This window comes from Carcharodon carcharias, chromosome 6 (assembly GCF_017639515.1).
Source record: "Carcharodon carcharias isolate sCarCar2 chromosome 6, sCarCar2.pri, whole genome shotgun sequence".
NCBI classification, from domain to species: domain Eukaryota; kingdom Metazoa; phylum Chordata; class Chondrichthyes; order Lamniformes; family Lamnidae; genus Carcharodon; species Carcharodon carcharias.
In genome coordinates this window covers 175,718,426-175,740,838 of record NC_054472.1, presented here as the reverse complement: position 1 = coordinate 175,740,838, position 22,413 = coordinate 175,718,426, and the positions used below count along the sequence as shown (strand labels likewise).

The 22,413-nt window shown below is 45.0% G+C and overlaps 1 protein-coding gene across 2 annotated transcripts in view; it reads left to right on the top strand.

The window, feature by feature from the left end:
• The window catches only part of LOC121279334 (protein spire homolog 1-like), a 278,331-nt gene that overhangs the window by 236,505 nt on the left and 19,413 nt on the right, over positions 1 to 22,413 (top strand). For both annotated transcript variants that reach the window (XM_041190495.1, XM_041190494.1), the window contains 2 exons: positions 1,501 to 1,643; positions 10,539 to 10,676. In XM_041190495.1, the coding sequence (XP_041046429.1) occupies positions 1,501 to 1,643; positions 10,539 to 10,676 (281 nt within the window). The remainder of the gene's footprint in view (positions 1 to 1,500; positions 1,644 to 10,538; positions 10,677 to 22,413) is intronic.

The following is a 22,413-nucleotide window of genomic DNA, read 5'->3' as shown; positions in this document are numbered from 1 at the left end:
CCCTGATATCAATAGATCCTCATCTCGATGAAGCAGTTGGGGCTCCTGACACTTGGGAAACCCATCCGACAGTCAAAGACCTGAACAACGATAAGGCTTGCAGCCTTATTATTCTATTAAAAGTTCCGACCTGCCTCCTCGGGTTGCCCAGTTAAAGCTGGAAATAGGCGTGTTCGAGGTGTGTTTGGGTGAGGAAACAGATTTCTCAGCCTTTAACCCCCATCTGACCCAAGCCTGCCTGCTTCTTTTAGGAAAAAGAAATGGAACTTGGCAACAACTGGTAAATATGCGCATAGAAGGGACTGTCAGGAATTTGCTTCGGTGGGGCTACAGTGAATTCTGTTAACATTGACTTCAAGTGAAGTTTGTTCCCTGGAAAATCACTTTTATTTAGGAACACAAACAGGAGTCGGCCATTCAGCCCCTCTAGCCTGTTATAAGAAAGAACTTGCACTTATATAGCACCTGTCACAACTGCAGGATGTCCCAGAGCACATTACAGCCAACCAAGGATAGTCATTTTTGTGATGTAAGAAACATGGAAGCCAATTTGTGCACAGCAAGCTCCCACTAACAGTCTTGAGATAAGTGACCAGATAATCTGGTTTAATGATTGGTTGAGGGGTGGATGTAGAAAAGTATTTGTTTCCTGTAATCTCCCTTACTCTTTAACTGTAGGAACTGTATCTAAGGTACAGCACCTGCCCAGCAGAATGTTTCTAGGGATCAGTTCAAGAAATCAGTGCATTGCCCAATTAAGGGAAAATGTGACCCAAATGACAAATTTTGATAGGAATTGACAGGGTAGATGTTGCCAGGTTATTTCCCTCTGGCCGGAGGGTCTAGAACTTGCAAACATACTCTCAGGATAAAGTGTTATCTGTTTCGGACTGAGATGAGGAGAAACTTCTTCACAAAGGTTATGAATTCTTGCAATTCTTGAGAGGTTTGTGGCTGCTCCTTTGTTGAGCATATTCAGAACCGAGTTTCAAAAGAGATTTTTGGAGATTAAGGGAATCAAGGGGTGTGGGGAATAAGACGAGAAAGTGGAGTTGAGGTAGATGATCAGCCACGGTATTGAATGGTGGAGCAAGCTCAAGGGGCCACATAGCCGACTCCTGCTGCTATGAGATGAGGATTTTTTTTTCTCTCAGGGCATTGGGAGACTTTGGAATTTTCTTCCTCAAAAGGTGGTTGAGGCAGAACCTTTGAATATCTTTAAGGCAGAGGTCTATAAGCAAGAGAATGAAAGGTTATTGGGGGCAGGCAGGAATGTGGAATTACGGTTAAAATTAAATCAGCCATGATGTTATTAAATGTCGGTGCAGGCTCGTAGGGCTGAGTGCTCCTAATTTGTATATTCGTACTTCATAGGTTCTCTTGTTGAGATCCGGTTATTCTGGTTAGGACTCGTGCCTTCAGCCGTAGTGTAAGGGTTCGTAGATGATGTGCTAGATTAAGGATGGCATATCCATTTTTACATTCTTATTCTATCCAAAGCTCCTGCAATGTTCCTGCCCATCTCCTCAACTCCGCAGCCTGAACGAAGGAAGCAGCCTCAGAGGCGACACTCCATCGAGAAAGAAACGCCAACCAACGTGCGCCAGTTTCTCCCTCCATCACGGCAGAGTTCCAAGTCTCTGGTAAGTACAACATACATGATGGAGTGTTGTGCTAGGGTTCCCGTGGAGTCTCCCTCCAGTTGAGAAGGTTGTTATAATCCCCAAGAGGCCAGTAGCTTTAAAAAAGATCCGAATTTCCTGTGACTGACTGAAGGGATCACGTGACAAGATTTCAAGTTTTAGGACTTTTACTGTAATGAACCAACTCAAATCAATGTTGAGTATTTAGTGGGCAACTTAAACTGACTTTTAACACAGCTAACTATTCCATGCCACGGTTAAACTTTATTCTGTCCCATAAGTGAAACAGGAGTTTCACTCTCAGAGAACCAGGCCAAAACTTTGCTCCACTCTTGATGGCTGCTCCCTTTTCCCTTTCTCAGCTGGGCAATTTCAAATTCCAGACACACTTTTACTGTGTGGGTTACTCTGGAGATTCCTCCATCTTGCCAAAGCCAGGCGTTTCTTCCAGCCTCATTTAAATCCTCACAAACATGATCTCTTCAATCTCAGCGTGAGCTTCCAAATACCCTCTGTGTGGTGAATAATAAAGACAATGTTTTCTGTTTCAAGTGTAGGATTCACTGCCTGTATGTCACTGCTCTCTCTCCCTCTCTCTCTCCCTCTCTCTCTATCTCTCTCCCTCTTTCTCTCTCTCTATCTATTTATCACTCTCTCTCGCTCTCTCCCTCTCTTTGATTCTTGCTGACTGACTTGTTTCTGTGAGGTTCATTGATACTGTAGAAAAGCCTATAAGCCATTATTAGAATGGTTTGCTATGGACTCTTCCCCTCTCAAAGCCCATCTCCATGGCAAAGTGAATCACACGAGCCTTGTATCCAGATAAAATGATAATTAGATATCCTCTAGACCGCGAACTCCATTCTATCTTGGAATTAAATAGGCAGCTTAAAGTATAATTGTTTGTAAAACCTGACATTCCTAACACCTCCCTGTGAGCCCTGGAGGAGACTAAGGATTGTATTTTTGTTTCAGCTTTAAAAATGGCGGGCAGTACCCAAATGCAGAAGTCCCATCCCCATTTCCAATAGATCCAATCTTTGCCACCAGGGGAAGAAGGCAGGGCCTGATTCATATGGTTGAGAAACCCAATCTCAGCAGGGCCACTTGAACTTAGTGCTGAGTTCAAACGCCCCAACTTGCTAGTCCAAGGGCGTTAAGTTGCAGTGTGGGAATCACGAATTGATGGAGTAGACGTAAACGCTTTTGGAGGACGGATAAGATCTGTTTAAGTGTCATATTCTGAAGTTTTTTTAAACCTCCTGCCCTTTAAACTTGAGGAAAAACAGGCTTAAGTTGCCAGTGCGAGTTTAAAAAACACTGCCTGTTGGACTGCTTTGATTGACAAGCAGCTGGTGTAGGTTATACAAAGGGTTACTACCTGTTTGTGCAGTTTCAATAGAGTCTTTGTTAACATTTCCTAAGGACTATTATTATGTCATTATGAATGCTTAGCTAAGTTTCAAAAGCCCTATTATCTTAGTGGGGGTTTCGAGTTCACCAGTTTGACTGACAATTTAAAGAGGCCATTAAAGGGTTAGTTGTCTTTGATTTGGGGGTCTCAATTGATGTTTGTTTTTATAACAGATTGAACACTTGAGCTTTAAAAGCTATGAGTGGGTTTCATGAATGGGAGTTTTTTTCACTATCAAGCGCGTATGAGTGAGTGAGTGCTGTATTAAATAGTTAGAAGTTATTTTAATCTCCACATGGTTCCTGAAGTCTGCTTATGGTAGTTACTGGATGAATGGCTATGGAGGTGGCATAGGGTTACAAGGAGGAACAGGGGATAGTAAAGAATTGGGGTAGGTGGGAGGCATGAGTTGACATGAAGGAGCCATGAGAGGGGTGAGTATGAGGGGTCATGGGGGTGTGGAGATGAGGACTAGAGGGTCTAACATCTTCTAAAACAGCTAGGATGAAGACCCAGAAAACCAAGGCAAGCCTTCTATCGAGCCCACCCCTGTGGCGGCCTAGGACCTGCTTCTGGGGTCAGTAAGCGCACTCAATCCATGCTCGTTCTCTGGAATGAAAATTGGGTTTAACGGGGCCCTTTAAACTGAGGAAGGTCTGCTGAGTTGGGAAATTACTTAACAGCGAAATTTCTTGACATTAGCTACCCATCTCCGGCCCCTAACAGTCTACCCAGAGTCAGCACAGATGCTCCTGCCATTGTTTCCGTTTTTGAACATTTTGCGCCTTCTTTCCTGTAAAAGAACCTGCTCCCCAACCACTTCCCCCCCTTTAACCTTTAATTACCAAGTCACCCAAGCCTGTTGACGGGAAGAATTCAGAGCAGGTCACATGACTCCCTTCATTCCACCATTTTACCCTAAATTAAAGAGACAGTCCCAAAACATAATCTTAAAAACTTTGTATTTGTAACACGATGTATTTAAATGTGAACACATTTTGAAAACAAAGCTTTTAGGAAACTTCCAAGGAGTGCATTTCCATTGTGTTGCATCGGTATCAAATGGTCTCCGTCAATTCAGCTTTTTATCATGTGCAACTTTGGGTAATATATAGTTAAGGGCTTGAACTCAGAACTACAATAGACCTATATCCGTAAGCCTTCTGCAGTACAGGTCAGTGAAGATTTGCAAATTACAGCATAGATAGAGGTAATGTGGTTCACCACACCTGTCTCAGGGCCTGCTGAGTATTTTTAGCACTTTCTGTTTTTATACAAGAACACAAGAAATAGGAGCAGGTGTAGGCCATTCGGCCCCTTGAGCCTGCTCTGCCATTCAACAAGATCATGGCTGATCTGATTGAGGCCTCAACTCCACTTTCCTGTCTGCCCCCTATAACCCTTGACTCAGAATCACACAGTGCAGAAGAGGCCCTTCAGCCCATTGAGCCTGCACTGATACGCGAGAAACACCTGACCTACCTACCTAATCCCATTTACCAGCACTTGACCTATAGTCTTGAATGTTATGACATGCCAAGCACTCATCCACTTTTTAAAGGATATGAGGCAACCCGCCTCCACCACCCTCCCAGGCAGCGCATTCCAGATCATCACCACCCTCTGGGTAAAAAAGTTTTTCTTCACATTCCCCTAAACCTCCTGCCCCTCACCTTGAACTTATGTCCTCTTGTGACTGACCCTTCAACTAAAAAACTAAATTGGAGAATGTGGGCTTTGATCCCACTACCTCTCACATGCAAAGTGAGTGCTCTACCATTTGTGCTAATTCCCCCACACTCCCTTATCAAAACTCTAACTCAGCCTCGAGTGCATTCAATGACCCAGCCTCCACTGGTCTCTAGGGAAGGGAATTCGGCAGACTAATGACCCTCTGAGAGAAAAAAATTCTCTTCACCTCAGTCTTAAATGGGAGACCCCTAATATTTAATCTGTGTCCCCTAGTTCTAGACTTCCCCACAAGGGGAAACATCCTCTCAGCAGCCAACCTGTCAAGTCCCATCAGGATCTTCTATGTTTCAATAAGATCACCTCTCATTCTTCTGAACTCCGATGGGAATTGGCCCAACCTGCTCAACCTTTGCTCCTAAAACAGCCACTCCATCCCAGGAATCAGTCGAATGAACCTTCTCTGAACCGCTTCTAATGCAATTATATCCTTTCTTAAGTAAGGAGGCCAAAACTGTACACAGTGCTCTAGGTGCAATCTAACTAAGGCCTGTATAGCTGCAGCAACGCTTCCCTACTTTTATATTCGATTCCCCTTGCAATAAACAAGGTGTGAATGGAGGCAGAGTTAAATTACCCTTGCAAACAAATCCAAGATATTTATTAAGGAAATCACCTAATTTTCTTTTGATCTACCAAATATAGAGGTGACCTACCATGAGCAGCAGGTATAATTCATTTCCATTGATTTCAAAGTCAAAATCTACCTCAATATGTTCATATTTTGGTGGTGTACATTGAGGGAATGATGTTTGGTCTGCACTGAGAATTACATAGTGTCATGGGATCTCTTAAAAATCACCTAAACTAACAAAGCATGTGTCAGCTTAAATTACGTGACCAAGTCCTGATGTTGGTCTTGAATCTACAACACTTACAAGGTCGGAGCAATCAGATAAATGGGCAAATTTCTGCTAATTTTGTAGATGTTCTTATAGTCTTTTTTTAAAGTTTCAACCCAAATGTGTGCTTTCTTAAGCTCTTCAGAAACATTGCAAAGTTCGTCACAAATCCTTGCTGCTATCATGATTTTCGATGCTGAAATGTTCGGCTTTGCTTAGAAATAAGGATTGTAGTTTGTTTGTTTGTGTTTCTGACAGAGAATCCCCATGCAGGTTGCCATCATAACCATCTATCTGTTGTCCAGGTATCCAGGCTAAACAGTTTATTACCTCGGATGAACCTCCAACTGTTTATCCCAACTATGCAAACAGTCTCCATGCTCAATTATTACCCGCTGGAAGCCGCCATGTTTGGTTTGGTGGGGGCTGTGTATTTTCTGTGTGAGGGAGTCTTTATCAACAGGTGGAAAAGACCAAAGGTTTGCCGTATCTGAAATACTCCTTTGAAAAAAAAAGCAAACAGAATCATTCTCGTTTCCCTACCAAGAACAATGCCAGATTGCATAACTAGATCACTGCTTTCTGCTTTGATGGCCCCACCGTTTCTGATTGACAATGATTTTATTTTTTTCTTTGCTGTTTAAACTTTTTGGAGGGTGAGACGATGAGGGGTTTAGATAATATCAAACATTTTTCACTTAATAAATGTGCTTTTTGCTCTCTGCACTCTAGTAGGCCAAGAAAGATGCCTAACTGTTGAACTACGTCCTCCTCATAGTCAACATCTCTGCTTGGAGTTTTGCAATAAAATGGAATTGTTGTACCTAAGGGTGATGCATCCCTGATGTTCATATTTTATTAATCTCAATAGGGTTCTACCTGGTGAAAGGATAAATTGGAAAGGTTTGTTTTAAATTTCACTCTTTTTGCATTAAATATAATGCATAATTCAGGGAAAGAGACCTCGGCTCTTTTACATTTGAACAATTCAGAGAGTTAATGTTTTGAGGCTTACAGCCGCATTCAGAATTTGAACCTTGCTTTCTCGCCCTCCTGTTGACAGTTAAAGAAATTAAACACTAATCACGTTGGGGAAATGATGCATGGGCACTTGGTGTGATATCTTTAGCAATGCTATCTCTGTTTCTTCACAATCCTGTGCATTTCTGAGTGTGGAATATCCTCTTTTTGGGTGTACTTTTATCGAATGGATTTCTTTGCAGTGGCTTTTTTTATGGTAAGTCGGAGGAACTCGCATGAGAAATTGAAGCCAACAGGTTGAATCTTAGCTTCCAAAAATGGTGGGCTGAGGTGGTGTCAGAGGTTAAGGGTGAAATGAACCGAATCTGCTTCAAACCCAACTACTTCTGCTTTTACTGGAGGTAGGACAAGGGACAGGCAACCAATCTGTGCGCAAGAAGTGGGTTGGTTATTTAAGTATTATAATGAATCATTGTATTCCTAAGCACAGGCAGCCAGATTTCCCAGTCCTTGGGACACTTGGCAGCTTAAAGAAGTTGAGAACATATGAACATACGAATTAGGAGCATGAGGAGGCCATTCAGCCCTTCGAATCTGCTGCGCCATTCAATAAGATCATGGCTGATCTGTTGAAAGCTACACTCCACATTGCTGCCTACCCCAGTCAACCTTTCACCCCCTTGTTTATCAAGAATCTATCTAGCTCTGCCTTAAAAATATTCAAAGATTCTGCTTCCACTGCCTTTTGAGGAGCAGAGTTCCAATATCTCATGACCTTCTCAGAGAATCCATGACGTAATCGTCTTTACATCGCTGTTTGTGGGCTAAGCGGAACAGGGGTAGTTCCTTCAGCCTAAACAAACTATGCAGTAAACCTCCCCCACAAACTATCTATTCACAATGCCAACTATTGTATCCCCTACAATCTCTGCTCAGTCCACACAATGATCCAGACCCCTCCATGATCCTTCTTCCTTCCTCAAAATGCCAACTGCTCTTGTAGGCTTCAAGCTTGTGAATCAGCCTGGGTTCACGTCTAGGTTTTCCATGCAGTACTGAGGGGATGCTGTACCGTTGGACATCTCATCTTTCAGAGGAAATGTTAATCAAGGCCCTGTCAGCTCTCTCCGGTGAACTTTAAAGACCCTATGGCTCTATTTCAATGAAGAGCAGCAGAATTATCCCCCGTGACCTGGCCAATATTTACCTCTCAAATGACACCACTTGAAAACAGCTTATTTGGTCATTAGCATATTGCTGTTTGTGGGAGCTTACTGTGCACAAATTGGCTGCCACGTTTCTTACGTTACAACAAAAACTACACTTCAAAAGTACTTCATTGAATATAAACTGCTTGGAGATGTCCGGTGGTTGTGAAAGGTTCTATATAAATGAAAATCTTTCTTTCTTCTTTTAGATCTCTCACCTGAAAGGCCTCTAGCCTGTCAGTCAGGCTGCCTGAGGTGGAAACCTGACACAGAAAAAATAATTAAAGCCTGCAGTTAAACTCTGCCGAGCATTAGGAAAACCCAGAAGAATGGATTTCCCAATCTCACAACAGGACCCCTCCCACATCAATCCCTGCACAGAACTCGCCTCCAAACTAAAATCAAAGGCAAAGTTTCTCACAGAAATGCACAAGACATTTTTTTTTGACCCTGTCCAACAAATCTACCAATCTATTTGAAGAAAAGTGGATAACTAACTGTCTTAGCTACATGGGCACCACACAGTACAGAACTCGGTTAAATCTCTCCGACTCTCTCAGGTGTGCAGGTTAAAGTTAATAGATCACAACTGTGATGAGCTGGGGTGTCAACCCTTCAGCATTGCCCAGGGTCACCAAGAGTTAAAGATTAATTGCCCGGACACTGCAAGAGCAACCAGGAGCAAAATGATTGTGGCATTATAAAAATTCTATTTTCATTGAACACATATTTATCATATCTTTACATGTAAGAGTTTTGGGCATGGGGTTTAAAAGGCTGTTGACTGACCATCAGGAATTTTTTAATCAGGTAATAAAGAGCCTATTCACTTTCCGATTGGTGCAGAAGGGCGACCAATAGCAGGTGTGTAGGAGTAGGGCCATTGGCAGCAAGAGGTCATGTGATGAAATGCCCAATGAGAGTTGGCAAGTTTGTGAGGAACAGAGATGAGATGCTATCACACAAAGGGGACCAAGGCTACTTCCCATAACTGACTTAAAAAGACAGCTTTGGCCTTTGGACTCGGTTCTCTTGACTGGAGAAAATCCCAGACCTGTTCAGAGGGAAAATGGGAGGAGATGTTATTTTTAAATCACCAGTCAAGGTGATTGTAAGTGCATAGATAGTATCAATGATCTCCAGGATAGAAGGAAATTAAATATAAATGATCTTTTTTATACAGGCAGGACAGATTTTACACATGAAAATTTGTTACATCTTCGTTCCTTCCTCTTTCTCTTGCTTCCACCCCACCTCCAACCCCTTCCATTTGCTAACTCCAGACTCAGCCTTTATCTCCTCACCAGAAATGCTGAACAGTGTTAATTATTCTCTAGTATTATAAGGATTTTTGCAATATTAGGAAAAAAGAAAATTTCATTTAAGAATCAAAATTTTAGGGAAATTTGTAAAGTGAAGCGAGAATATTGCTGAAATGAGAGAAACTTTTCATCCTGCATTCATCAGGACAAACACAAGAATGTCAAATTTCAAATGATCACAATTTATACTACAGGAGTGAAGGGTGCTGATTGGTTGGCAAGTTGATTCTGCTTGAGCTTGTAATATGATTCATTTATGCTTGCTGAAAGCATTCATAACAGGGACCCTTTCTTTGCAAACGAAGGGAATGTGTTCAAGCATTGTGCCTTTTTTGAATTACTAGGCGCTTGGGGAGCCTATAGTTAATTGTTGCTTTCTTCAAAGCCTCACGCCCTGGAATATCCTCCCTGTACCTCTCTACCTCACTTTCCTCATTTAAGACACTTCTTAAAACCTACTTCCTTTGTCCAAGCATTTGGTCACCTAACCTAATTTCTCCTTAGGTGGCTCAATATCATACTTTATCTTAAAATATTCCTGTGAAACGGCATGTGGTATCTTATTACATTAAAGGCACTATGTAGATATAAATTTTTGTTGTATATCTATTAGTTATAGAAGATTCTGGTAGGAATCAGAGAAGGCTATAAACAGTTCTAATTAAAATTAGTAAAATTCTACTTAATTCGAGCCTTGGATTCATGAAACTGTATAATTGGTGGATATTTTGATCCAGTGCAATGTGGATATTTAAATAAAAATGTCTACCATTGAGTCAAAGGAAACCTAGTAGATTCAGGCAGTTGGAATAACAAGGGTCATAGCTAAAAGTTTCAAGATCCTCCTTATTGTGGATCTAGCCTGCCAGCTTCATAATAAAATAGGCCTTATGTTGTCTTTCAGTGCCAACATTACAGAGGCGTGTCTTACTGTGGTATCTCCATTATTAAGGCAACATGAATTGGGAAGGTAGCTGATATTGTGCTTAAACTCCATATTGAAAGCTGGAAAACCCCTGACATATCCCATTGCTCTTCAGTAGTTTAAAAGTATATGCTAAAAGCTGAGTTTTTCCAGACCTGGTGGAAGTCAGTGGACTTTTGTCTGGGCCACCACATCCCCTGCGGCATGTCCCGTCTTGACGGGGCCAGAAAATCCCGGCCAAGGTTTCTGAATGTCTCTTTTGCATTTGTGTATGTGTTCCCCTCTAAGACAATGCGTGGTGCCCATGTATTCATTACCCACCTTTCCTGATCTTATCTTGGATGATTTTTTTCTCCCCACCCCCAAATAAATACGAATTAATGTACTAACTGGATACTGGAATTTCAAAGGAAACTGCGAATGGTTAGCACCTAATGTGGTCATTGTGTTACAGGAGGAGTTCTGTTACCCTGTGGAGTGTCTGGCACTGACTGTGGAGGAAGTGATGCACATCCGACAGGTCTTGGTGAAAGCGGAACTAGAGAAGTACCAGCAGTACAAAGATGTCTACACTGCCCTGAAGAAGGGAAAGGTTTGTTCAATCCTTTTGAAGAAATTTGTTTCAACCAGGTTGGCAAGTTTTAACAGCTTTTTGCACTTTTCTCCCTTGTTCCATTCCCCTCTTCAAACTCTAGTGGGGGTGGGGGGGGGTCCTCAGTTGGAAAACCTTGGACATGGTTTGGATTGGGCAGCATCTGTTTTTAAGACAAGAAACAGGCGCTGAATGCTCTAATATGGCGTGCAATGTTCATTCTGTGATGGCTATGCACCTCATACCGTATTGGTTAGGGAGTCCTGCAGTTGTCTGCTGCGCCTGCTTGAAACAAGTGTTAGGTCCATTGTTAATGCAAATCTGGGGCCTAAAGCCTATTTCAGGCCATTCTAATCATTCATGTTTAAGCAAGCACCAAAATGGTCAGTAGCAAATTCTTACTTGCCAGGATGTGGAGCCAGAAGGAGAACATTAAAATAGGAAGTTGCTGTGGATCACTGCTCATCTCCAATCCCCAATCTCGGTTTCCTAATACCTGACTCACTGGGTCTTCGGGGGCAATTGGCATCCTTTGCACTTTGATAACATCCTGATGATGCAAGAAAACCAATATCACGTGGCCTGCTTGCTCACCAGTTTTGGTTGGTAATTGATCCATTTTCTAGGCTCACATCACCATAGTTCACCCAGCGATGGCTGCCACTGAGCGGTTCAGGCAATGACCACCTTGAAACAAGCAATCAATCCGGCTAGAAAAGCAACGTTCATCAAGATTGGGATTCCAATTCATTTCAGGGTGGGACTAAGCAGGGCCCGAATTTAACTCCTGTAAGTGAATTGGTTTTGAGTGAGTTCACAGTGACTTTGGGCTGGATCATATGCTGAGAGTGATCTCCCTGCACCCCAGCTTAAATGTCACCCCCACTTAGCCGGCTCACGCACTTTACGTTTTCAGACAATAGCCCTTTAATTAGCGTGAGGCAGAATTTCCGTCTGTCTCAGGCCCATAAAGCTACCAGCCAATCAGAGGCTGGCATTTCTGCGCACCAGCAGTGCCAGCAGGAGCGGTGGCCACTGCCAGTACTGCAGGTAGGCCAAGGGATGGATTGAGAATCAATCCATTGATGATCAAGATTGAGAGACGGATGCAGTATGTTCAGGATCTCGCTGGGCCAGGCTGACAGGCCCCAGTGAGGGGGTTTGGGGGGCATTTCAGACAGGGCTAGGGTGGACATTGGAAAGCAGCACTGTGGGGAGGGGCCTCCAATTGGCAATGTTGGCCCTGCAAGAGGTACCCCTTCCTCCCTTTAACTAGCTAGCAGCCTGTAGGGTTAGAGCTACCAGGTTGCACATTGAGTCCCAGCCTCTCCCACTGCCCATTAAATCAGAGCGACGATGCCATGTGTGAATTGTCCAGTTGAGGAACTCAATTGGACCATGGGTGGATGACCCACCCAACACTTCCCTTGCCACTTGTAAAATCACAGCGGGAGCTGGGATGCCATTGATAGCACAGTGCACTAATTTACAGGAGCACCTGCCTGCTTTCCTACCTGTGTGTAGTGTGTAAAATTCAGCCCATTGTTTCATGTTTGTCTGAAAGCTAGTTATATTTAGACCATCTTTACATGCAATTCATGAGACAGTTATTCTTTCTAATTCACCAGGAAGGCAAGTTCTGCTGTCCTGTATAGTTTTGGACAGCTACATTAACCCTAATGCAGAGCAGTTAAAAGCTGTGGGCTGAGTAACATGAGTGGGCGGACGGCAGCAATCCCCTTCTCCCTTAATGCCCTGCAGGACGGCTAAACAAGGACCAAGTGGGACCTCCGCCCCTCACTGGGGAGCAAGTCCCGCCCTCTGGAGCTGCCAGCCAATCAGATTGGCTGGCAGCTCCATTTGTCCGGGCAGCACCAAGAGCACGTCAGTGGCAGGTTCCGGGGCTGTGGGAGAAAAAGGAAGAAGACCCATGGATCCCAGCAGCAGGTAGGTTTTGGGCCGGGAGGGTTTGGGTAGGTCAGGGAGGGGAGAAAGGTCGGGTGGGTTTAATGCTGTTGCTGGATAGGAAGGAAGTGAGGGTTCAATTTTTGGGCGTCCACCCCAGGTTTGGCAAAGCGCAGCCCTCGAAGAGCAATCCCTGCCCGCTTCCTTGCCCTTAGAACTTCAAAAAAAATCTAGCTGCCCCCTCCTGCCCAGCTGCCCACGCCAAACATTTTATGGTGAGGACAGCGTATTTTCAGGGTCTTGGTAACAAGCCTAAGGGTCAACCCTTGATTGCTTGTTTGAATATGGTGAGTGAGCTGCCGATTTTGGTACCCGGTCACCCGCTGTGAGCTTGGGAGTGGGAGAGAAGGTGGTGGGGTGGTGTGATGACTTGATGCACTGGACAGGTTTCTACTTGAAACGGATAACTTTATTACAGAACTCTTTTTCAAGCCCTTGAACCAGGTCCACGACTAGAAAGCTCTGCCCCACAGATTACTCACGCTCAGGGCTCATTCGCCAAGAACAATCATGTGGTCCCTCATAGGCAGTAGGAAAAGCTATACCTTCAATCTGCATTTCAAAATGACCTCTTCGCCCAACTCCTATTTGCTTCACACACACAGGCGAAGAGTCCAAGAAATTCAGCATAAGCACAACGTCTTGTGGCATTGAAGCATGTACAATGCTATCTGGTAATGGGAGACGACTGACTATGTTCACATTTGCAGTACCCAAGCCAGGACGGTGCATAACAGTACACACATATGCAGATAATATCAAAGCCCAATATTGAATTCTTGCTGAGGCTACTGGCAGAATGGCTTTATCCTCACTGAATAAACCCACTAATGGTTTATGGTCTGACACAATGGTGAAATGTCATCCATGCAGATACTGGTGGAATTCCTTCACTCCAGATATTACTGATAAACCTTCCTTTTCAAGTTGTGAATAACCCCTCTCAGCTGCAGAGAGGGTTCTGGAGACATAGCCAGTTGGCCTTTCGGAACCATCTTCCATCTTGTGTGATGACACAGCTCCCACACCATAAGGAGATGAGTCACAGGTTAATATTAATTCTTTTGATGGGTCATAATGTACCAATAGACATGATGAATGTAATAGCTCCTTAACTTTCACAAAGGCTCCTTGTTGTGAATTCCATGACCAATGATGATTCTTTTTCAATAACAAATACCAGCACTGTTGACAAGTTTGGCAAGAAGCGACTATAGTAATTTATCATGACCAAAAAAGACTTGGGCCTGAATTTTCCCGTTGGCGATTTGGGGGCGGGGCCCGCTCGCCGATGGGAAAATGACATGGGATGACATCAGGAGGAACCCCCAACATCATCCCGGTCCCTTTAAATTTTCAGGAAGGCAGGCGGACAGTAAAATTAGCTGTTCACCCGCCAACCTGAGGCAATTGACAGGGTACTTAAAGTAATTAAAGGCCCTGCCCACCCAACCTTAAGGCTGGCGGGCAGGCCAGGAGCCCCAGCGGGCTTCTGATAATACATGAAACCTCATCCACCGTCAGGATGAGGTTTCATGTTCCTTTTTAAACACTTTAATAAATGTAATGTTATGTTTATTAACATGTCCCATCTCGTGTAACATTGTCACATGAGGGGGACATGTTAATAATATTTTATTTCACTATTTTTTAAGTTTTTTAGACTGTCACTAATGTCCCTGAGACAGCACTTAGTCTCAGGGAGCAGTGCACGCACTTTCACTGCTGGGGATTCCCTCCCCCCTGCATAGGAAGCACATAGCACTTCCTGTCAGGCAAGCCGCTGGGTGGGCCTTAATTGGCCCACCCACTCAAAATGGCGGCGGGCCCCGTTTCGGCGGTAGGGATCGGCTTTCTGCCCGCCGCCGAGCCGATGGGGCCCACACGCCCACCAAGGGCAAAATTCTGCCCTTGAGGTCTGTGATGTTGGTAGGATAGGGCACCTCTTTGATTGCCCTGACTTTCTCCTCTCCTGGCAACCCCTTGGCATCCACTCGATGACCCAAGTAAGTGACTTCTGTCGCTTGGAATGTACATTTCTCTTTCTTCAATCATGCACCAGCTTCCAAAAATCATCTTAAAACCTCTTCCAGGTTGGCCAGATGTTCAGCTTCCGTTGACCCTGTGATCAGGATGTCATCCAGGTATACTACTCCTCGGGGAAGTCCTTGCAAAAGACTCTCTGTGGTCCTTTGGAAGGGTAGGCGTGTTTTACGTCTGGACTAGTAATCCAGAGACCCAGGGTAATGCTCTGGGGACCCGGGTTTGAATCTGCCACGGCAGGTGCTGGAATTTGAATTCAATAAAAATCTGGAATTAAAAAAAGTCTAACAATAACCAAGGAACCATTGTCAATTGTTGTAAAAACCCATCTGGTTCACTAATGTCCTCTAGGGAAGAAAATCTGTCGGCCTTACCTGGTCTGGCCTACATGTGACTCCAGACCCACAGCAATGTGGTTGACTCTTAACTGCCCTCTGAAATGGCCTAGCAAGCCACTCAGTTGTAACAAAATGCTACAAGGTCACAAAAAAGGAATGAAACTGGACGGACCACCTGGCATCAACCGAGGCACCAGAAATGACAACGGCAACTCAGCCCTGTCGACCCTGCAAAGTCCTTCTTACTAATACCTGGGGCCCAGTGTCAGAATTGGGAGAGCTGTCTCACAGACTAGTCAAGCTACAGCCTGACATAGTCATCCTCACAGAATCATACTTTACAGATAATTTCCCAGATACCACCATCACCATCCCTGGGTATGTCCTGTCCCACCAATAGGACAGGCCCAGTACAGGTGGCGGCACAGTGGTATACAGTTGGGAGTGAGTTGCCCTGGGAGTCCTCAACATCAACTCCAGACCCCATGATTCTCATGGCATCAGGTCAAACATGGGAAAGGAAACCTCCTGCTGATTACCACACATCGCCCTCCCTCAGCTGATGAAGCAGTGCTCCTCCATGTTGAAAACCACTTGGAGGAAGCACTGAGGATGACAAGGGCACAGAATGTACTCTGGGTGGGGACTTCAATGTCCATCACCAAGAGTGGCTCGGTAGCACCACTAATGACCAAGCTGGCCGAGTCCGAAAGGACATAGCTCCTGCACTGGGTCTGTGGCAAGTTGTGAGGGAACCAACAAGAGGGCAAAGCATACTTAACCTCATCCTCACCAATCTGCCTGCCACAGATGCATCTGTCCACAACAGTATCAGTAGGAGTGACCATCGCACAGTCGTTGTGGAGACGAAGTCCCACCTTCACATCAAGGATACCCTCCATCGTGTTGTGTGGCACTACCACTGTGCTAAATGGTGTAGATTTCAAACAGATCTGGTAACTCAAGACTGGGCTTCCATGAGGTGCTGTGGGCCATCAGCAGCAGCAGAATTGTACTCCAACACAAACTGTAACCTCATGGCCCGGCATATCCCCCACTCTACCATTACCATCAAGCCAAGGGATCAACCCTGGTTCAATGAAGAGTGCAGGAGGGCATGCCAGGAGCAGCACCAGGCATACCTAAAAATGAAGTGTCAACCTGGTGAAGCTATAACACAGGACTACTTGCATGCTAAACAGCATAAGCATCAAGTGATAGACAGGGCTAAGCGATCCCACAACTAACGGATCAGATCTAAGCTCTGCAGTCCTGTCACATCCAGTCATGAATGGTGGTGGACAATTAAACAACTCACTAGAGGAGGAGGCTCCACAAATACCCCCATCCTCAATGATGGAGGAATGCATCACATCAATGCAAAAGATAAGGCTGAAGCATTTGCAACAATCTTCAGCCAGAAGTGCCGAGTGGATGATCCATCTCAGCCTCCTCCGGAGGTCCCCAGCATCTTAGATGCCAGTCTTCAGCCAATTCAATTGTGATATCATGTGATATCATGAAACAGCTGAAGGCACTGGATACTGCAAAGGCTCTGGGCCCTGACAATATTCCAGCAATGACACTGAAGACTTGCTCCAGAAATTGCCACGTCCCTAGCCAACCTGTTCCAGTACAGCTACAAGACTGGCATCTACCCGGCTATGTGGAAAATTGCCCAGGTATGTCCTGTACACAAAAAACAGGACAAATCCAACCCAGCCAATTACCGCCCTATCAGTCCACTCTTGATCATCAGTAAAGTAATGGAAGGGGTCATCAACAGTGCTATCAAGCAGCACTTGCTTAGCAACAACCTGCTCACTGACACCCAGTTTGGGTTCCGCCAGGGCCACTCAGCTCCTGACCTCATTAGAGCCTTGGTTCCAACATGGACCAAAGAGCTGAACTCCCGAGGTGAGGTGAGAATGGCTGCCCTTGACATCAAGGCAGCATTTGACTGAGTGTGGCATCAAGGAACCCTATCAAAACTGGAGTCAATGGGAATCAGGGGGGAAATTCTCCACTGGTTGGAGTCATACCTAGCACAAAGAAAGATGGTTGTGGTTGTTGGAGATCAGTCATCTCAGCTCCAGGACATCACTGCAGGAGTTCCTCAGGGTAGTGGCCTCAGCCCAACTATCTTCAGCTGCTTTATCAACGACCTTCCTTCCATCATAAGGTCAGAAGTGAGGATATTCGCTGATGATTGCACAGTGTTCAGCACCATTCGCGGCTCCTCAGATACTGAAGCAGTCCATGTCCAAATGCAGCAAGATCTGGACAATATCCAGGCTTGGGCTCGAAAGTGGCAAGTAACATTTGCACCACACAGGTGCCAGGCAATGACCCTCTCATATAAGAAAGAATCTACCCTGTACCTTTTGACATGCAGTAGCATTACCATCACTGAATCCCCCACAATTAACATTCTGGGGGGTTACCATTGACCAGAAACTGAACTGGACTAGCCATATGAATGCTGTGGCTACAAGACCAGGTCAGAGGCTAGGAAGCGTGCGATGAGTAACCCACTTCCTGACTCCCCAAAGCCTTCCCTCCACCTACGAGGCACAAGTCAGGAATGCGATGGAATACTCCCCACTTGCCTGGATGAGTGCAGCTCCAACAACACTCAAGAAGCTTGACACCATCCAGGACAAAGCAGCCCACTTGATTGGCACACCATCCACAAACATTCACTCCCTCCACCACAGACACACAGTAGCAGCAGTGTATACCATCTACAAGATGCACTGCAGGAATTCACTACGGCTGCTTTGACAGCACCTTCCAAATCCATGACCACTACCATATAGAAGGACAAGGGCAGCAGCTAGATGGGAACACCACCACCTGGAAATTCCCCTCCAAGTCAGTCCCCATCCTGACTTGGAAATTTATCGCCGTTTCTTCACTGTGGCTGGGTCAAAATCCTGGAACTCACTTCCTAACAGCACTGTTGGTGTACCTACACCACATGGACTGCAGTGGTTCAAGAAGGCAGTTCAACACCACCTTCTCAAGGGCAACTAGGGATAGGCAATATATGCTGGCCCAACCTGCGAAGCCCACATCCCGTGAATGAATTTAAAAAAAAATTGATACAGGCCCGTGTGCGTATTGATGGTTACGCACCCCCTAGATGTGCTGTCCAGCTTTAACTGTTGGTATGTATGGCTCATGTCCAGTTTCGTCTAGGGTTTGACTCCAGCTAGCTTTGCATACAAGTTGTCTATCCTTGGGATAGGATATTTTCTAGTTTAGCTGTCTTGTTCACGGCTAATTTGAATGGTTTGATCTAGTTTCACCACAGGGTCTATGGGTGCTGCTCATTCTGAAAATTGGACTGGCTGGATGATGCCTAGCTTCTCTAAGCGACAAAATTCTGCACCCAGCTTCTCCTTTAGGGCATAAGGCACAGGTCTGGCCTTCAAAAACTGGAGTATTACCTCTGAATCTACATATATTTTTGCTTGCAAGCCTTTTAACTTTCCCAACTCATCATGAAATACACTGTTGTATTTCCTTAACAGCTCAGGAGCTCCTGCTGTTCTCACCTGAGATATTTCAGACCAGTTGAACTTAATTTTTTGTAACTAGTCTCAGCCCAGAAGACTAGTCTTCTTCACCTGTCTGTGGCTTATAGGACATAGGTACTGTGGCGATGCCCTTTACTTGTATGGACTCTCCAGTGTATGTCTTCAATTGAGCCATGGTTTGCTCCAAATTCAGTGGCTGAGTACCTTCATTTAGGTGATTAAATGTATGCTTTCCCACCACTGTGGTTGAGGCTCCCGTATCTACCTCCATTATTGGTGGCTTCCCATTCACTTGAATGGTGACAGTTATTGGTTCAGTTTTTACTGCTGTGACATTGTGCAGGGAATAGCTATCAGTATCAGCAGCTTCAGCTTCTGTTATATTATTCACTTCAAACATTTTGATCTGCTGTCTGATGGGCTGTCTCGATTTCGCCCTGCATTGCTTTATTACGTGCCCTTTCTTGTGGCAGTAATGGCATTCTGCCTCCTTGGATCTTCAGGTGTCCAGTACGTGATCACCCCCACATCTGTAACAGATTAACTTCGGAGTCGCTGCTGAAATGTTTCCACTAGGTCTTTTCATTTTTCGAGTGGTAGAGACTGTCTCTCGCTTCGCTGCTGTGTCTCTGGTTTTTGCGCCACGCCCAGTGGTAGGTTCCTGCCCCAATTGAAGAAGGGCACCATGTTACACACTCTGTAAAGCCTGCGAGTCCCTCACAGCATTTTCTGTGGCCAGCATCACCTCCATGGCACGCCCCAAACTGATGTTAACTTCTGTGTGTGAACGATGCTCAATGGCGTCGTCATGACCGCAACAAACGAAGCCATCCTGCAACATGTCATCGAGTGTGTCTCTGGAGCCACAATGCTCAGTCAACTACTTCAACTTCGTTATGTAGGTTGTGATGGACTCCCCCGAATCCCTTACTCAGGAGTTAAACTTAAACCTCTGAATTAATACTGATGGCTTCGTCTAAAAATTCCGTCTTCACGAGGCCTACCAGTTCGTTCAAAGATTTCGAATTGGGTGTAATCGGAGCCATCAGACTGCGGATGAGGGCATATGTCTTGCTACCACAGACACTTAAAAACGAATTGCTTCCTGCTTCTCCTCCGTGGTTATTCCATTCGTCATGAAATAAAAACCAAGGCACTCTGTGTACTGGCTCCAGGCTTCCATAGACGCATCATAAGGGTCGATTTTGCCAAAGAGTGGCATGACTAAAAATTCGTTCAAGGGATGTGGGCTTCTCTGGCTAGGCCAGCATTTATTGCCCATCCCTAATTTCCCTTGAGAAGGTGGTGGTGAGCTGCCTTCCTGAACCGCTGCAGTCCAAGTGGTGTAGGTACACCCACAGTGCTGTTAGGAAGGGAGTTCCAGGATTTTGGCCTAACAACAGTGAAGGAACCGCGATATATTTCCAAGTCAGGATGGTGAGTGGCTTGGAGGGGAACTTCCAGGTGGTGGTGTTCCCATACATCTCCTGCCCTTATCCTTCTAGATGGGTTTGGAAGGTGCTGCCTAAGGAGCCTTGGAGAATTTCTGTGCATCTTGTAGATGGTACACACTGCAGCTACTGTGTGTCAGTATTGGAGGGAGTGAGTATTTATGGATGTGGTGCCAATCAAGCGGGCTGCTTTGTCCCGGACGGTGTCAAGCTTCTTGAGTGTTGTGGGAGCTGCACTCACCCAGGCAAGTGAGGAGTATTCCATCACACTCCTGACTTGTGCCTGGTAGATGGTGGACAGGCTTTGGGGAGTCAGGGGATGAGTTATTCACTGTAGGATTCCTTTTTCCTTAAGAACTGATGTGCTCACATTCACAAAGCGAGGCATAGCTTGAGAGCTATTTTTAAGAGTCTGTGGAGCTATTTTACCCTCGTCGCCAAATGTAATGACTTGATGTACCAGATAGGTTTCTACTTGAAACAGATAACTTTATTACAGAGCTCTTTTTGGAGCTACACGCTTGAACCAGGTCCATGACTAGAAAGCTCTGCACCGTCCCCCCCTGGATTACCCGCGCTTAGGGCTCATTCATTAAGAACAATCATGTGACCCCAATAGGCAGTAGGAAAAGCTATACCTTCAATCACTACAGGTGGGCACCTGTCCTATTAGACTTGCCCCATCCCAGCAGTAGCTGCCACTCCCAGTGGAGCTGCCAAGAGTTGCCAACCCTCCAATTAACCAGGGTTATTTATTTATTTATTTGTTCATGGGATGTGCTGGTAGGCCAGGATTTATTGCCCATCCCTAATTGCCCTTGAGAAGGTGGTGGTGAGCCGCCTTCTTGAACGGCTGCAGTCCATGTCGCACAGGTATACCCACAGTGCTGTTAGGGAGGGAATGGTGGTGGGATTTTGTCTTTTACGTGGATGGGTACATGGACGGCAGCTAATTAGTTGCCAGATGGGCCCAAAATGCCACCGGGGGTCCTGGAAACCACAAAGGCTGTGTTGCCTCAGCTATCTGGCCCACCGTTGGGGCCCTTGCTGCCCATAGGGACATTACAGCACAGAAGGGGCCATTCAGCCAATCAAGTCCATGTCTTTGATCCCTGACTTAAGCCTACCAACTAACTAAGGGGGCATTCTAACTGCTCTTCACTTCACAACATGATGAATAAAATGTTAGTTTATGCAATTTCCAACCACACAGTGAGTGACTATTTTTATAGACCTGGAGCATATCCGTTCGCAAATAAAAGTAGATGAAAATCAGAGAGTTTCCCAACATTTTCCGAGCTGCTGTCTTGAAGTATCAATTCCCCTTCTGAGGTCATGGTACCCAATGATTATTCTCTTGCTTTCAAATAAATGGCTTGATTGTGTAATTGTACTGCCTGAGCTCACTTTCTATTGCAAATCCGGAAAAGAACAGCTAGCATTGTCATTCTCAGAGTGCCAATGAGATGGAAAACCAAGATGTTGCTCATTTAGTCATTTCCCCGTGGATAACTAAAAGTCCGATCGAAGATCATGTGCTTTCAGCTGAATACTTGAAAAAGGAAATCCTCATCTTGGGAAATGAGCTCATAATTTAAAAAAAGTAATGTAGACTATTTTAGTTCCCTAAAAGTCTCCTGCTATTGACCAGAGCATCTGAGTGTTCCATGTATTGATCAAGCACCGGCAGATATCTTGTCCCTTTTGCAAATGTTGCAATAGAAAGGATCGGTGACTCAGGAACATTCATGCCACAAAATTAACATTCTGTTAATAGATATCATGTGTTAGAAATTACTGAGAGAGGAGCAGTTTCAATGATTAAGGTGTCATTTTGGCTCTTCATTTCTGCAAATTTGGAGGCTGTTAAATCCAAGATTAAACACAGCAGTTGACTGAAACCTAATCAGAGAGTGAGAGAAGCAAGCAAGCTGGGATAATTAGCACGCAGTGTCAAATACCAGGTAAAGCAGGGGCCAGCAATTCTTCATGCACATTTCATAAAACAATAGTGGAGTCTGCTAAAACAATGAAATAAATCCATTGTCATTATATTACAGTCCATAGCACTTCATTCAAATCAGGTGATTCAGCATTGGCACCAGTATTGACCCCTACCTCGCAGAGGCTGAGCGTCAACTTGCAGACACTTCCTCCTACCTCCCCCTGGACCATGACCCCACCATTGAACATCAAGCCATTGTTTCCAGGACTATCACTGACCTCATCTCCTCTGGAGATCTTCCCTCCACAGCTTCCAACCTCATAGTTTCTCAGCCTCGGTCGGCCCACTTCTACCTCCTACCCAAAATCCACAAACAGGACTGTCCCGGCAGACCGATCATGTCAGCCTGTTCCTGCCCCACGGAACTCATTTCTCGCTATCTTGACTCCATTC